General features: G+C 42.9%; 2 protein-coding genes across 2 annotated transcripts in view; one reads left to right on the forward strand and one right to left on the reverse strand.

Moving 5' to 3' along the window:
- Nucleotides 1-16,616, forward strand: part of PTPN14 (protein tyrosine phosphatase non-receptor type 14) — a 365,153-nt gene that overhangs the window by 78,863 nt on the left and 269,674 nt on the right. The gene's annotated exons all lie outside the window — the stretch shown is intronic.
- CENPF (centromere protein F) overlaps nucleotides 1-16,616 on the reverse strand; it is a 64,356-nt gene that overhangs the window by 15,250 nt on the left and 32,490 nt on the right. Inside the window, exons 11-16 of the mRNA XM_003130395.7 lie at nucleotides 15,708-15,843; nucleotides 10,589-13,980; nucleotides 6,565-9,312; nucleotides 4,892-5,023; nucleotides 1,192-1,368; nucleotides 691-852 (exon numbers count right to left, since the gene is read on the reverse strand). Coding sequence (XP_003130443.5) covers nucleotides 691-852; nucleotides 1,192-1,368; nucleotides 4,892-5,023; nucleotides 6,565-9,312; nucleotides 10,589-13,980; nucleotides 15,708-15,843 — 6,747 coding nt within the window. The remainder of the gene's footprint in view (nucleotides 1-690; nucleotides 853-1,191; nucleotides 1,369-4,891; nucleotides 5,024-6,564; nucleotides 9,313-10,588; nucleotides 13,981-15,707; nucleotides 15,844-16,616) is intronic.

Below are 16,616 nucleotides of genomic sequence, written 5' to 3' on the forward strand. Positions count from 1 at the left end.
CTACCATATGACAGCAACCCCACTCCTGGGCATATGTCCAGACAGAACTTTCATTGAAAAAGATGCATGCACCCCTACATTCAGTGCAGCACTATTCACATTAGCCAAAACATGGAAACAACCTAAATGTCCATTGAGAGATGAATGGAGTAAGAAGATGTGGTATATGTATACAACGGAATACTACTCAGCCGTAAAAAAAGAACAAGATAATGCCATTTGCAGCAACATGGATGGAACTAGAGACCCTCATACTAAGTGAAGTAAGTCAGAAAAAGAAAGACAGATACCATATGATATTACTGATATACTGAATCTAGTATATGGCACAAATGAACCTATCTACAGAAAAAAATAAACTCATGGACATGGAGAACAGGGAGGAGGGAATGGGATGGACTGGGAGTATGGGGTTAGTAGATGCAAACTATTGCATTTGGTAGATAAGCAATGAGATCCTGCTGTATGGCACAGGGAACTATATATCTAATCACTTGTGATGGAGCATGATGGAGGATAATGTGTGAAAAGACTGTATATATATGTATAACTGGGTCACTTTACTGTATAGCAGAAATTGACAGAGCACTGTAAATCAACTATAATAAAAAAATTTTTAATAAAATAAAATAAAACCATTATTATATTTATGAGCCAGTCTCAGTTGGGAAGCATGTCAAGTGAGCATACCTTGGTTTTCTTCAGTTCTTCTAAAATCTCAGTGTTTGCTTTCAAAGAATTATTAAGTTCTTCTTTACTGGACTTTAAGAGGTCTATCTCCACCTTCTGTGAGCTGAGACATTCTTCCTTCGAAGTCAATTTCTCTCGAAATGTCTGGATTTCCATTTCATACTAGGGCAGAAAAAGGTTACCTCAGCCAGGAGACTCAAGCTGGAAACATCGTAAGGAAAAGGAGCAAAAACCAAAACCCGTTCCAAGGACTGTTTCAAATGGTCTTTGCGACTCTCTTCCTATGCTACTCCAGGAGGGAAATGTGTTTCAAATAAATCAAGTCATAGAATAAGACATGCAAGTAAGAGGGGGAAAGATGGTGACCTTAAGAGGATGGGACCGTTCACAAGACTCTACAGCATAATAACGCGAGGCACTGACATTCCTGCAACACGTGCCTCATCGCTGTGGTCAGCGCGCACTCTCCAGCTCCCCTGTAACCAGACCGCAAAGTTTTACCTGTTTGTTTGTGTCCAGAAGCAAAGCCTGGTGTCTCTTTTCAGCTTCCTGCAGCCGTATCTGATAGGCAGCTATTTCTTCTCTCATCTTCTCTTGCTTTTCCATCTGGTCTTTGTGTACACAATCCAAACTCTCCTTCAAGTCCTTATTTTCTAACATGAGCTCCTTCAGTTGACTCTAATGAGGAAAGTAATAAAATCACGGGACGGTAATCCAGATCCTGGATATACCTACATGTTTAGGAAATACTGAATACCGAGAGGAAAAAACAGTTTACAGGCAAGACGAAACTTATATAAAATTAGTGCTATAAGCCTTAGCAATGCACAGTCCACCCTCTGTATCCACGGATTCCACGCCCACAGATTCAAACAACTGCAGAACAAAAATATTCCCCCCCCCAAAAAAGTTCCAGAAAGTTCCAAAAAGCAAAACTTGAATTTGCAGTTTACCAGCAAGTTTCCACACAGCGCTTACACTGTATAGTAATTAGGTGTTTTGAGTAATCTACAGGTGACTTAAAGCATACAAGAGGATATGCCTAGGTTATATATGCAAACATAAGAGACTTGAGCACCTGTGGATTTTGGAATCCACGGAGGTACTGGAGCCAAGCCCCCAAGGATACCAAGGGATGAGTATCCCTTTAAACAGGCACTTCATCCCCAAGGGCAGTTTCCTTTATTCAAGCCCAGCCACCCCTGAGGTTACACCCACAGGGACCACTGAATCTCTGAAACCTTGACTTCAACTACACCATTCTGGACCAAACCCTCCTAGGCTCACTTATTTAAGTACTTCTGCTGCAATAATTCCTTAACCTCATCAACAGCACCACCAACACGACCACCTCCACACTCAAGCCCCTCATAACTTTTCCTTTTCTTCCTTGGCCAGCTTAGATTCCATCTTCTGTCACTGTGAGATGATCACTTCCTTCCACAAGCCCTCCATTCTGCTGCCCCTCTCTCCCTTCCCTGTGCAGGACTAGCAAACCCCAGCCCTGGAGGAATCTGGCTTCTCTCCATACATGATCCCAAATGGCTGTTTCTACACGTTTGTATATGCGCAGTGTCCACTTCCTCATAACCATTCACTCCCCAACCCACCCCAACCTGCTTCTATCCCAGCTCCTTCTGAAACAGCTTGCAGGGCATCATCAGCTTCCATACTGCAAATCCAAGGAGCACTCCTCAGTCCTCATCTCACTCGAACTGTAAGTCGAACGCAAGGATGCTGACCACTCCTCCGATCTTGAGACAGCCTCCACTCTTGGCTTCGAGAACACAACACTCTCTTGGCTTGCCTCCTCTTGTCTTCTCAGCTTTTTTGTTGGTCCTTCCACCTCCGTCCTACCCTACGCGGAGGTCCTCTGGGCTAGGCACAGGGCCACCTTCCCTTCTCCATCTGCGTTCTCTACCATTCCCATGATTTTTTTTTTTTTTGGGATTCCTTTATTTATTTATTTTTTCCTTGCCTGATTGCACAGACTAGAACCTCAAGTACAGTGTTACAGAAGTGGCAAGAGTGCCTAGCCTTTTATCTTTTTTTTTTTTTTGAAAGTAGATGAAGTCTTATTTATTATTATTATTTTTAATTGTTATTTCCCCAATACAGTTTTTTTCCTACTGTACGGCATGGTGACCCAGTTACACATACATGTACACACTCTATTTTCGCGCATGATCATGCTCCATCATATGTGACTGGACATAGTTCCCAGGGCTACACAGCAGGATCTCATTGCTAATCCATCCCAAAGGCAACAGTTTGTATCTCTTCACCCCAAGCTCCCCAACCACCCCACTCCCTCCCCCTCCCCCTTGGCAACTACAAGTCATTCCCGTAATTTTTAAACACTACCTATATTCTGAACTGGCCAAATTCATGCATCCACCCTAAACCTCCCCTTCGATCTCCAGCCCCCTGCATTTGGTATTCCTTTCGATTCTCCTCTAGTTCTTCACCATGCCTCCTTACTACGGCAGCCATTTGTCATGTTATTTTCCACCTGACTCCAGCCACAATGGCTTCCTTTCAATTTCTAAAAAGTACAAAGATCTTTCTAATCGCAGAGATTTGATCACATGGCTCTCTAAACCTAGAAGGCTCCTTCCTCTGCTCTGTTCTTCATGTGGCTGACTCCTCATCTTGCAGGTGACATGCTCAGACCACCTGTCTAAATTAGGTTTTTCCCTACTCCCACACTGCACTCCCCAAATATTCTGCAGCGAAGAAGCTTATGTGTCCTCTATAGCACTTAACAGTTTATGATTATCTTCTGCATTTTTTAGTTGATGATGTATTGTGTCGAGATGGTAAGCTCTGAGAGTGAAGGAACTGCAGGATGGCTATGCGTCACCATTCTATCCTCTGACTGGAGCAGTGGTCACAGAATGAATAAAGCCACTAAAAACCAACACACTCATATATGTGGACTTGAGACCACACACCTAGCTTATCTTTTTACTAGCGCCTATAAATGAAAAACAAATAACAATATTCTTGCAATCCTCAAGTACCCAAAGGAGATTTTGGCAGATGCAGGACTCAAATACCATTCCTAGGAACTCCTTCCACGCAGCATTGCCAGAAAAGTCAGTCCATGTGTCAATTGCTGAGATTAAATGCTAAAACTTTTCATTAACTTAAATACCATATTTAAAGAAAAGCACAGACTTCCGCAACTCTTTATACAAACTACTGCAAAATTATTTCAACTTTTTGTGATTATTCTGGGGCATAATCACAATTATATTTTGCTATCCTTTTCTCAGACTACTTAGGGATGAAATTACATGAGGACTATCAGGATATAGGAATGTTTACCATTTAACTAGGTTTGGCAAATAGGTTGCATTTCATCTGCCAGTTCTGCATGCAGGGTAGATGCTACTTTAAGACTCAGTGTTCAGGAGTTCCCATTGTGATTCAGCAGAAATGAACCCGACTAGTATCCCTGAGGATGCAGGTTCAATCCCTGGCCCTACCCAGTGGGTTAAGGATCTGGCATTGCCAAGAGCTGAGGTGTAAGTCACAGACTTGGCTCAGATCAGGCATTGATGTGGCTGCAGCTCCGAATCCACCCCTAGCCTGTGAACCTCCAAAGGTCACAACTTTGTCCCTTAAAAAAAAAAGACAGTGTTCAGAGATCCGGGAGAAAGTGAGAGTCTGAATCAGCAACATCTACTAGGGGACCAGAGGTGGCAGTGGCAGCCCAAATGTGATAGTTCTACCACAACCTGCTCTAAAAAAGCTCCACAAGACTGCTCCAAGTTTACATTTTTCTGTGGCTTTCTTTCTGTTACTTTGCTAGTACTTTGCAAGAGCAGTGCATCTGTCTCTAGCAACATTCTGGCTTGTAATCTGCGGCAGGCTAGGAAAACAGCCTGTTGAAAGCTGCCTGCAATCCATTTCTGGTATGAGTTAATGTAGTTACAAGGGTCGTCTTCCATGAAAAAAAATATCTGGGCTCCATGACAAGTATTTTCATGTGTTCAAGGGCATCTCCTGACTCCTTCTGGGCTCATGAGAGTGCTGGATGGTGAAGACTACTGCAAGTCTGGTCATGACATGAGCTTGGGCTATTTTTTTCAAAAGCTAAAAAAAGTTTGGTACATTACAGAAGGCCTTAAAAACAAATGAGAGAGAATGCGCAAGAATGATCAGGGTGTAATGAATCTGTCACCGAGAAACTTACTTTGTTGCTCTTTAATTCTTCAGCGAGCCTGTTTTTCTCCCCACTAAATTCTTCTTCCAGCGCCGTGGTTTGCTGCACCATCGCATGCATTTCCCTCTGCAGCTCAGTTTCCTTCGCAGTCATTGTGTTTACCTGAAAGTTCATCTTTGTCTGTTAGGATCTGCTTCTGATTGTCTGTCTGATCAGTGTAAACACTCTGATAAAGCACATTCATGACGTTCCCTTTAGCCCCCAACAGTAAAAACCCCGCTAATCCCTTACTCATCCACTCAACTAACATCCTCAACACCTACCAATAAGCTTACCTTCTTTTCTACCGAAGACCGAATAAAACACAGCGATAAGGAAAGGGATGACAAAGAAATATACTATTACCAGGTCTTTAAATCTTTCATAGACAGAGTGCTTTGAATTAAATTTAAACATCAGAGAATACTGTACGAGGCGACAACTTAGACTTTTATCCGTCCTGGGATCTCTTACTAATTCTCCAATATGCCATCCCAGCCTGCGGGAAACATGCCTATGAATCATTAAAGCGATATTGTCTGCATTCGCCCCACAGCAGGTTGAAACAGCCTGGTATAGTTCGTCTGTCTCACCATAACTGCCATCTCTTGCAAGCTATACAAAAACTTGAATGTCCTGGGAAATGTAGAGATATAAATGATTATATTTTCTTTTTTTTTTTTTTTTTTTTTTGTCTTTTGTCTTTTTTGTTGTTGTTGGTGGTGGTGGTGTTGTTATTGTTGCTATTTCTTGGGCCGCTCCTGCGGCATATGGAGGTTCCCAGGCTAGGGGTTGAATCGGAGCTGTAGCCACCGGCCTACGCCAGAGCCACAGCAACGCGGGATCCGAGCCAAGTCTGCAACCTACACCACAGCTCATGGCAACGCCGGATCGTTAACCCACTGAGCAAGGGCAGGGACCGAACCCGCAACCTCATGGTTCCTAGTCGGATTTGTTAACCACTGCGCCACGACGGGAACTCCTGATTATATTTTCTGGGCACTCTCTTTTCTTAATATTTGTCCAGTAAAATTTTAATTTGAAAGAATTGCTTTCCTGGATCAGTTAGGAAGTACAGGGCAAAATCTTCACTTTTCTTTAATAATTGAGCCTCTTACTGGCAGGTCTTTCCTTTAATCAACTAACAAAACAGGAGATTGCCCAAAGAGAAGGCACAAAAGACGGGCCCGAAAGTGCAAAGGCCCCAGGACCCACAAAGGTTCTGTCAGTTACAATTATATCAATACTATCAATCGTTCTTTCTCCTAAAGGCAAAAAAAGGCAGGACAGTGACAAATGGGATCCCTACTGATTCTAACTGGGGTCTGTTACACTCTTTACAGCAGTGGTTCTCAACTGGGTATGGATATGGAGGCTACTATTCTGAGGTGCTGAGAGAAGGGAACCATGCATAACCCAAAGCTTCTCCCCTGTCCAGGTGCCACAGTGAAAACTGCACAAGCCCATAGACGTGCCCCATGGAAGTGTGTGCCAAAGCAGAGTCACAGCTGCTGGTGGCGACCGTGGCTCAAGACCTCAAAACTTAAAGTCTTTATAAAGTTTGGTCCAATACTGCAAACACTGTCCAGAAAGAAACAAATTACACAGTGGTTGCCCCTCCCTCAGGACCACACACTCAAATGTCAGGACATAAAGCCACTTACTTTTTCAACCAAGGACATCTTTTCCATTTTTGTCAGTTCAAGCTCTTTCTCTAGACCCTCGGAAGAATTCTGCAGAGCTTCTAAGGCGTCCTGCAAAGTGTCCTTTTGGGATTGCACCTCTTGGATCTTTTGCTCCATTTCCACCATCAGGTTTCCCAGTTCTGTTTTTTGCTTCTTCCAGAGTTGTTGTTCTCCTTCCATCTGGGACAGTTTAGAAACGAGCTGCTCGTGGTCTTGAGTCTGATTTTGTAGGATACAGATTTCTTCATCCTTTTTCTCTAGCTTCTGCTTGCTATCTTCGACTTCTTGAATGAGGCCATTCACAGAATTCTGCAAAATAACGTAATTACTTTTGGCCTCGTCAAGGCCTTGTAGCAGTTGAGCCTTCTCTTGTTCAAGGGAATCGACTTGACTACTCAGGCTCTGCTCTTTGATCTTCCAGGTCTCTTGGTCATCACACAAAGTTGCCACTTTCTCTTTGAGCTCTTGTAATTGCATTTGAAACATCTCCACTGCAGCTTTAGAGTCTTCTTTCATCTGTTCTTTTTCTTGCTCTTTGTCTTGCAGTAGCTTTTCAAATGAAGAATTCAGTTTTTCTAACTCAGACACTCGCCCTTGCTCTTTTTGTAATTCTTTCATCAGGTCTTGTTTTTCTGACCTTATATTGACAAGATCCAATTCTGAATCCCTCAGATTCTGGGCCATCTCCTCTATTTTTGCTTCCAGGGTCTCTACCTCTGCTTTGGACTTCTCAGCTTCAAGAATCGCATGTTCTTGGTTTTTTCCTGATACCTCTAGTTCCCTTTCAAGGTTCTTAACTCTATCCTTAAGTAAATCTGCATGATGCTCACTTTCCTTCAGTTTTTCTAAGATATGGAGCTGCTTCTTTTCATCAGCTTCTCGGTGGACTTTCAGCTTTCCAATGCCACATCTCAGCTGATGTATTTCCTGCACTGGTGAGTCCAGACTCTGCCCTTGGGCCTTCCAGGTCTCTTGGTCCTTGCACAAGGCTGCTACTTCCTCAGTTAGCTCTTTCAATTGTGTTTGTAGCATCTCCACTGCAGCTTTAGATTCTTCTTTCATCTGTATTTTTTCTTGTTCCTTTCCTTCTAATAGATTTTTCAATGAGGAGAGCAATGTGTCTAATTCAGACACCTGACCTTGTTTTTCTTGTAGTTGTTTCGTCAGGGTTTCTTTTTCTGACTGTGTCGTGACAAGGTCTAATTCTAAAGTTTTCAGGCTTTCGGTCATCAATTCTATTTGTGTTTTCAGGGTGTCCACCTCTGCTTTGGAATTCTCAGCATCAAGAATCACCAGCTCTTGGTTTTCTTCTGCCATCTGCAGTTCCCTTTCAAGGTTTTCAACTTTATCCTGAAGCGCGTCATTCCTACGCTCGCTCTCTCTTAGCTTCTCTGAGACGTGGAGCTGCTTCTTTTCGTCAGCCTCGATGCGGACCTGGAGTTTCTCAATGCCTTTTCTCAGCTGGTGCACTTCCTCTTGCGTTGAGCTCAGCCTCACCGCCACCTCGCCCTTCTCCATGAGTGCAGCCTCCAAGGCCTTGGCAATGGTCAGCTTTTCACGCTCCAGTTCACTCAGTTTGCCCTGCAAGCTTTCAGATTCCCTTATGAGTGAGTCTTTCTCTTTATTCAGTTGTCCGATTTGGTTTTCCAGCTCACTTCTTACCAAAGACAGTGCCTGTGAGTCCTCTTCCAAACGCTGCAGCTGCTCTTGGAGATGGAGATGCTCACCTTGAAGAGATTCGAGCTCTCCTATTTTCTCCTTCATCTTTTCTGACAGCTGATCCAGCTCTTTGTTTTCTTTTGACAAAGTATCCAGGTCTTCACGAAGCCGGTCTCTCTCACGTGTGACCACAGAGAGTTCTTCCTCAAGACAGGTTATAACTTTCTGCTTATTTTCATTGTCTTTTTCTAAGTACAGCTTCTCTGTTTGAACTACCTCTAAGTCAGCCTCTGCAGAGAGGGCATGATGCTCCGTGCTACCTTTCTCAGATTTGATCCTCTGTAGCTCATTGTTCATATCAAAATACCTCTCTCCCCAGTTGTCGGTCACCTTGGCTACATCGTCTTCAATAACTTCACATGACGGTTTATCTGTGCCCATTTCTAAGTCCAATGAGGTGAGGCCTCCTGATCTTTCTACTACTCTCTGGTTATCACAAGAAAAGGATTCCAATTTTTCATTTAAATCCGATTTTTCTTTCTTAAGTTCCTCAACTGTTTTTTCCAATTCCATACATGCTTCAATCTTGGTAGTTAGTTGTGCTTCCTGTAAATTGAGTTTTGAGTCTAACACTTTGATTTCATGTAGCAAGCTTTTGACTTTTTGGTCACGTTCCTCTAGGCCCTGAAGTAATCTCAGATTCTCATTTGATGTCTCTTTCACCTGCAGCTGGAGATTCTGAATGGTTTCTTGATTCTCCAGAAAATCCATAGGTACCAAAGCATGAGGACCAGAAGGTGACAATTCAGAAATGAATTCTGAAGAGCCCTGGGTTGTGTCGTCCAGTGGAATCTCAGGACTGGTTTCTGGGGACTGCTCTCTGGACCATCCTCCTGTAAGTTTGACTGCACTAGCCTTGGTTATTTTCTTAATCTCTAGACCGAGGTCCTGCTGAATATCTTTTTCACAAATCTGATCGATCTCATGCTTTGGTGTCCTCTCTTTAGTTTCTGAAGTGTATTCTTCTGATTCTCTTATGGCACGGCTATCATTTCCACCCTGAATAGCCTATAGTTGTAAGATAGAATGAGAATGCATTTTATTTTTCCAGAAGAATCAAAATAGAATTAAATCGGCTTAATTACTGATTTTTGGAAACTGGCTACTTGCCTCTGCCAAACACATCTCTTCAAAGGACGCATTTCCCACCAAATTTGTCTCTCTCCATCCAAATATTGACACCATTAAACACTGAGGAAGTTATTCTCTATGGGCAAGGTACGGGTATTTATCATGAAGACAATAACCCTTCAGTTCAGTTATTTGATTGTCTAAATTGTAATGATGTAGCTACATGTCAATGTTTTTTTCTTGCTAGGGATATTCTAAGTAGCCTATGAAATTTTCTTTGCTGTTATCAAATAAGAAGCTGACAAATTCTACATAAAATGGTCAGCTTCTATCTTCAGCATTTATGGTATCGTCAGTAAGAGAAAGCAGTAGGTTTCATGACCAGATTCCTAGCCCAAGAACTTATCACAGAGCAAGCACTCAGTGCTATATCCTTTGATAAACCACATGCTGAACCTCCTCTTCCTCTTATCTGTAAAATGGGGATCTGCTACTGTGACTACACTGCTGTCACCTCTCCACCTGCCCTCCCTCCGTACAGAGGCAGAAGGAGGAAATCAAGCGAGACTCATTGATTGCATGGAATTATTAGTTTAGCTGCTAGACTAGAAAGGACAAAGGTATAAGTAACTAAACAATTTCATATTCGGTTTTCAATTTTCTTGTTCAAAAGAAGGAGATGTCTCTCTAAATGACAAGTACCAAATCACAGATTTGGATCCGGGCCAACTATTAGAAAAATATTCAGAAATACATAATAGACTGCAATATTTAGTTTCATGACTATAACTCTATAACATTCAAAACAGTCTGAAAAGAGCAAGAGAGGTTCAAGTTCATATCACCTTACCATTCCTAAGTTCCAATTTAATGTTTAATGTGCTTGTTAACTCACAAAGAGAGAGAACACATATGAAGAAGATGTTCTGACATAATTTTCTCCAAGAGACTTTAAAAAACATCTTTAGTCATGTTCAAATCATAGTGTTTGAAGATAATCATGATTAGAAGTTTACCCCCCCCCATAAAGTTAACTCACTTTCCCAAAGTTCTGGTTTATTTTTTTCAAAACTTTAGTATATTTTGTTCTTACGTCCTTGAACCCTAAGAATATTTTAGTTTAGATTTAATGTCGACTGCAAGTCAGCAAACACTGATTGCATGCCTACGAGGCACGTGATTAGAGAAAGAGCCCGTCGGCCCAGGTACTTACATCTTCCACGTCAGTGCCAAGCAGAGACCGAGAACTCAAGTCCAGACCCTGCAGCTGGAGTCGCGCCACCTCGAGCTCAAGCGTCAGGCGTTCCGTGTGTTTCTTTTCTGCCGCCAGCTTGGACTCCATCTCCAGAGTCACGCATGTCAGCTTCTGCTGCCACTCTTCATTTTCCGACAAATACTGCTTCCTGAGACAGTCAAGCTCTTCCCTCGAAGAGCTTAGTAACCGTTCGAGCTCTTCGATTTCCTTATTTTTCATGATCCCTTGACTTTCAATTTTCTCTTCCAGCTTCTTGAGGGACTGCAGGTACATCTGACAAAGGATCTCAAGTTCTTCAACACTTCTTGCTGGGGCAGAAAGGGCCTCTCTCCTGGTCACATCCTCCTCCTCCAAACTGGAGCAAGAGGCTTCCTCTACGTTAGACTGGTTTCCTGAAACATTCCCTTCAAAATTATTCAAAAGGGACATTTCTCCCACCTGCTCTAAAAGATCTTTGTAAAAAGAGGCGTCTCCCAAACTTGTGTTACCAGGACTGTCAGTCACACCAGAGAACGACAAGGACAGTAAACGTTCCTCCCCAGGTCCCGGCATCGCCTCCTTTACCACGTCACCTTGCGAGTTTCTCAGACTCATGGTCAAGACTGAATTTTCAGCCTTTAGTGAGTCCACATAGGACTGCAGCTCTGACATCTTAGAGCTCATCTGACAGTGCTGATCATGTAACATTTTGTGTTCACTCTGTAAAGATGAGAACTTCTCTTGTAATTCAGCAAAGTGCATCCGAACTTCTTTGTTTGACACTGTCAGGTGCTCAGCGAAATTACTGTCATCCACAGGATTGAAGGACACAGCTGTCTGCTCATCTGGTTGTTCCCCAAACTCACTTTCTGGCGTTGGTTTCACTGTCTCACCCTGAAGACGTTCATTTTCGTCGTTTAGTATTTTAACTTCATTAACCAGTTTCCCCACCTCTTCTGCCGTTTTACTGGTTGCCGTGATACATTCTGACCTTGAGCCGTTCAGCTCGGATATGAGCTCAAGCTTTTCCGCCTGTAGTGCTGCACACATTTTCTCTAACTCGTTCAGCTTGCTCACTGCTGTCTGTAGGGAGCACTGCAGGTGGGCGTTGTCCTGCTGATTTGTTGACAGTTCATGAAGCACTGAGAGAAACTTGTCTTCCGGATGGACTTCACAGTCTCCAAGGCTGCTCATGTCCTGTGATTGAGGGTCTCGTTGCAAATTTCCAGTTTCTAATTCTCCTCCAATTATCTGTGATGCCTCCTCCTTCTCGTTCTCCTGAAGTTTTAATTCCAAGTCTCTCACTTCAGTTTCTAATTGTACCTGTTGTGCATTACTACTGTCTAGAGAAGCTTCTCGAGCTTCAAGAGCCATCGGAAGTTGAACCTGACCTTTATTTAGCTCCCTCTCTCCTTCTTTCACCGAGGCCCAAATGGGTTCCAGTTCCGGATGCTGATGCTCATGTTTCGTCTTCATTAATTCCGTGAGGTGCGCATTCTCTTGTAATAAGGCATCAACTTCCTGTTGCATCTTACTTTGCTCTTCCTTTAACGTCATGATTTCTTGCTTTAAACCATCAGCCTCCCTCTTGGAACTGTTTTGGATGTCTGTAATCTCAGATCTCAGGGCTTGCTGCACTGTCTCCAACTCCAGAACTAAACTCTGGTTTCTTTCTTCAGCTAATGCTAACTGTGATACAAATGCTTGGTGTTCCCTCGCAAGTGATTCCTTTAGCTGTTCCAGTTCATTTTTTCGATCTTCACCAACACGGCTGCGTTCATTCAGCAAGCATTCTAATCTGGAGTTCTCTTCCTGCACTGCTTTGTATTTTTCACTAAGATCCTGAAACGCATGTCCTGTTTCTTCGCATCTTTGTAGTAAAGTAAGTCTTTCTTGTTTGAACTGATCAGATAGCTCTGAAATGCTTTTGTCTCTTTCATCTATACAGTTGGAAAAACTCTCAGTTTTTTGGAGCAAATCCATCTTCTCTTGGGTTAAGTTTGCGTTCATTCCCTTGAGCGTCTCATTCTCTCGGGTCAGCTCTTCAAGGTCCTTTTTGTTGAGAGAAATGATGGAACTCATTTCCTTTTTCTCCAAGCTCAGCGTTTCAGACAAAAGTTGTAGCTCCTTTAGAGATTCCTGAAGTAAATGGTTGCTCTTTTTTAATTCTTGAATTTCTGCCTGCTCAGCTGCTAATTTTTCATGCAAAAGTTGTAACTCTCTTTCTTTGCCCTCCAGGGCAACTAAAGTTTCAGCAACAACGTTCTGATGAACAGAAGTGTCTTCCTGTAACTTACTAATGCGCTGACTTGTCTCAGCCACAAAACTTTGATGCATCTGTTCTGCTTTCATTAGATTTTCTTCTATTTCTCCTCTGATTTCCACCAACTCTTGACACTGCTTTTGTAGATCCGAGTTCATCTGCTTCTGAGACTCTAATGAAAATTCAAGAGAAATGACTCTATTGTGTAACATGGCTGAACGCTCGGGACTTTGATCTGTTTCTAAATGGCACTTGATCCTTTCCGAAGGCACGCTTCCTTGTTCTCCAGTTATATTTGCAAAGGAATTATTCATTGCAGACTGCTGTTCAAAACCCAAAAGACTTCTCTGAGGAGCCTCGTTTGTCACTGCAAGAGAATCTCTGGATTTTAGCAGATCCCTGAGGCTCTCAGATTCGGTGTGCAAGTCTTGGTAACGCTGGTCTTTGTCCCTGATTTCGCTTGACAGTAACTGAAGCTTATGTTCTAGATCTTCAACCTGTCCAGTTAGCTGAGAAATTTTCAAACACATATTTTCTATTTCCTTCTCATGCTTCTGATCTGAGAACTCGGCTTTCTGTTGGAGCTCTCCATACGCCCGTTTCTGTGTCTCTGCCTCCGCAGTCTTGCTGTCTATCACGTTGTGAAGGTTTCTGATCTCGACACTCAGATTTTCTCTTTCCATTTCCAGTGTTCTCACTCTCTCATTGTATTCGTGGCTTTTTATCTGTTGTGTCTTCAGACAGGTTTCCAAGTGATTAATTTTATTCTGCAAGCTTTCCTTTTCTGATTCCAGCTGATTTAAAAGTTGTTCGTGTTCACTTTTCCAGTGAGAAAACAGAGTTTTCTCTTCCTTCAATTCTTCATATTCTTTCTTTTTTATCTCCAGAGCATTCAATAAAGCTTCGGACTCTCTCTCTGTTTTGCTCAGCTTTTCGTTCAGTTGTTCAATGTGATGTTCCCTTTTCTTCAGAAGGTCTTGAGAACAATCTCTCTGCTTTTCCAGATCAGCCAAGGCAAGCTTCAGTTTCTCTAAAGTCAAGGAATTCTCTTGCTGACTTATTTTTTCTTGAAGATCTCTTAACATGGTTTCCTGAGAGGTATTCTTAGCTATTTAAGAAAAGAATTTTTTTTTTCAGTTCTCGTGTTTTTAGTAAATACTTATTCTATAAGAATTCTAAACACAAAAAAAAAAAAAAAAAATCCAAATAAACCAACAGCTTCTCAACTCCTGCAAAAATTGGCATTATTGCACATACCTCCTGGAAAGCAGATCACCTAATAATTATCTAAGTGTGTATGAAGACAGTGAGAAAATGACCCTTTTCAGGATGGCAGTCCCTTTGTTTATCTTCTTTCCAAGCAGTTAATAAAATGCTATTGTATCAAATACCAAGAGGTTATTTTCCTAAGCACGTGAAGCTTTCTTTTATTCTTATCCCTTGTATGTGTTTATGTACATGCACACTTTTGCTTTGTTGAAATACTTATTCAAGGAGAAAAAAGTGTGACAAAAGCAGCACTACAAGGGAAATTCCCTACTATGGAGTGATTCTGATTTCCCAGAAAAGTAAATGACTTCTTTGCCATTTTAGGCACAAAATCCATAATGTAAGGCTTAAGCACAACAGCGTAGGTGCCACGTAGCAATAACTCTCAAGGCAACGCGCATCCCTGAGGGGCCACGTCCCCACATCCCAGTGCTGCACCGTGACGGTGCTGCCGGCGAAGATGAGAATCTGGAAGACTTCTCAAACGCCATCACCACCTAGTTTTCTGGCTAAAGCCCCCCCTCTGCCCTCTGGCCCCTCTGGCCCCACTGCTTTCAGTCGACAGTGATGGGAAGGCTCCCCAAGCAGGTTGAGGGAGAATAAGCGCTGAGAATCTCAACAGGAGGTGTAAAAGGTGGCATGTACTAGAAATTCAGAGGCTAACTTTTGCCTGCTAATCTCCGTCTGCCTACTGAGCGTGGATGGCTTGTGGAGACGGCGCCACAGGGCCCATCAGTCCACTTTGCGTCTGAGGACCTCCAACAGTGCCACCAGTGACCACCACTGAAACATGCCCGAACCCTTCCTTCTCCTCTCGTTTTCTCTCAAGAAAGCTGAAGACTGACATTTCTGCCTCCTGCCATGGAAAAAACTGGAAGCTGTCTTGGGGAGACTGGAAATTAGGAGAGAAAACTGAAAATTAGGGACGTGTGACACACATTCCGCCCATCAGGTTAAAATAAGTCCAAGATGTGCCAATGCCCCAGGTGAGAAAATAAATGTAAGGAAAAGGCATAGGGCACATGCTGATGAAGGTGAAACTAACGGTGGATCCGTTGGGTGTATACAGCATCATTCCGTGGCGAAACAGAAAGTAAGGTGATAAAATCATTCAGTCAGACAAGCCATTCAGAACCAACAGTCACCAAGGGCTGGGAGAATATGCTTTTAGTCAAGAAGCTTCCATGACAGGGAAAATGGTAACGGGTGAGAAGATGAGCTGTCTGGATAGAACAAACAGACACCTCGGGACACCAAGAATAGGACGCTGGGGTGAGAGACGACAGCACTGACAATTTACTTTTGTGTGGAAAATATTTACCCTTCTGATTTCAAAGTGCTGAACACCAGGCATTTGGGGACTCTGTGTGTTCCAATTTTTAAAAAAGGAAGGCCAGCTATCACTTTGGAAACTAAAAAATGGAAAAGGAAAAGCTTCCGTATTAGCTGCAGACCACTCTGTGGGAGAAGATAGGGAAAAATTCAAAGAAATTTCGAATCATGTCTCCCTCCCCCCGGGGAGCATGAGCCTAGGGAAACAGCTCTGAAACTACTACATTTACTCACCCTTCATTTCTTCTGCAAAACTCTGGCTCTGACTCAAACATTGCTTGACCTTCTTCAGCTCTTCCTCCAGGTGGTGGACCTCTCTGGCCCTTTGCTCAGACTGACTCTTCACGAGGCTGTTTTCCCTCTTCATCTCCTAAAACACACAGTTAGTTAGCATCGCACCTGATGCTCAAGCAGCGTAGGACTTCTGCCTTCTGGTGAGGGTCCCTAAGGGACTCTGTATCTCACGAGGGGAAGAGGCACACTTGCCTTTTGAGCTCTCAAGTTAGTCTTACTTTAGTCTAATGACTTTGTAAATAGAAGTCGAAAGCACAAACTCAAATCTTTTCCATGAAGAAATATATTTTTAGGAGTTCCCCTGTGTCTCAGCGGGTTAAGAACCCGACATAGTGTCCATGAGGATGTGGGTACGATCCCTGGCCTCGCTCAGTGGGTTAAGGACCTGGCATTGCTGCAAGCTGCAGTGTAGGTCTCAGACGTGGCTCGGATCCAGCATTGCTGTGGCTGTGGCATAGGCCAACAGCTGCAGCTCCAGTTCGACCCCTAGGCTGGGAACTTCCATGTGCCAGAGCAGTGGCCCTTAAAATAAAAGAAGAAACATAGCTTTGAACTTTCCGGATGTCCTTGTGCTTGTTAAAGTGTTCACTCATAAGGAAAATCATATTTACAAGACCCCCCCCCCAAAGGCACAAACACTCCAAGTTCCTATCACCTGAATGCTCAGATACGTCTGTGCAAAAAAGTTCTGAGGTGCTAACAAACCAACAATTCCCATGACAAATTTTGATGTTTTATTATAAAACCATCTTAAGTTTCACTGTTATGGGAATGTCTTTATGAGTGAAAGTACCTTTAATAAATGTTTATTAAGAAAGTCTGCAATGTGCAAGATGCTAGAATGGATGT

This window comes from Sus scrofa, chromosome 9 (genome assembly GCF_054392235.1).
Source record: "Sus scrofa isolate SSC_HxYL_T2T_F1_AM1 chromosome 9, Sscrofa_HxYL_maternal_Yorkshire_Landrace_v2.0, whole genome shotgun sequence".
NCBI classification, from domain to species: Eukaryota; Metazoa; Chordata; class Mammalia; order Artiodactyla; family Suidae; genus Sus; species Sus scrofa.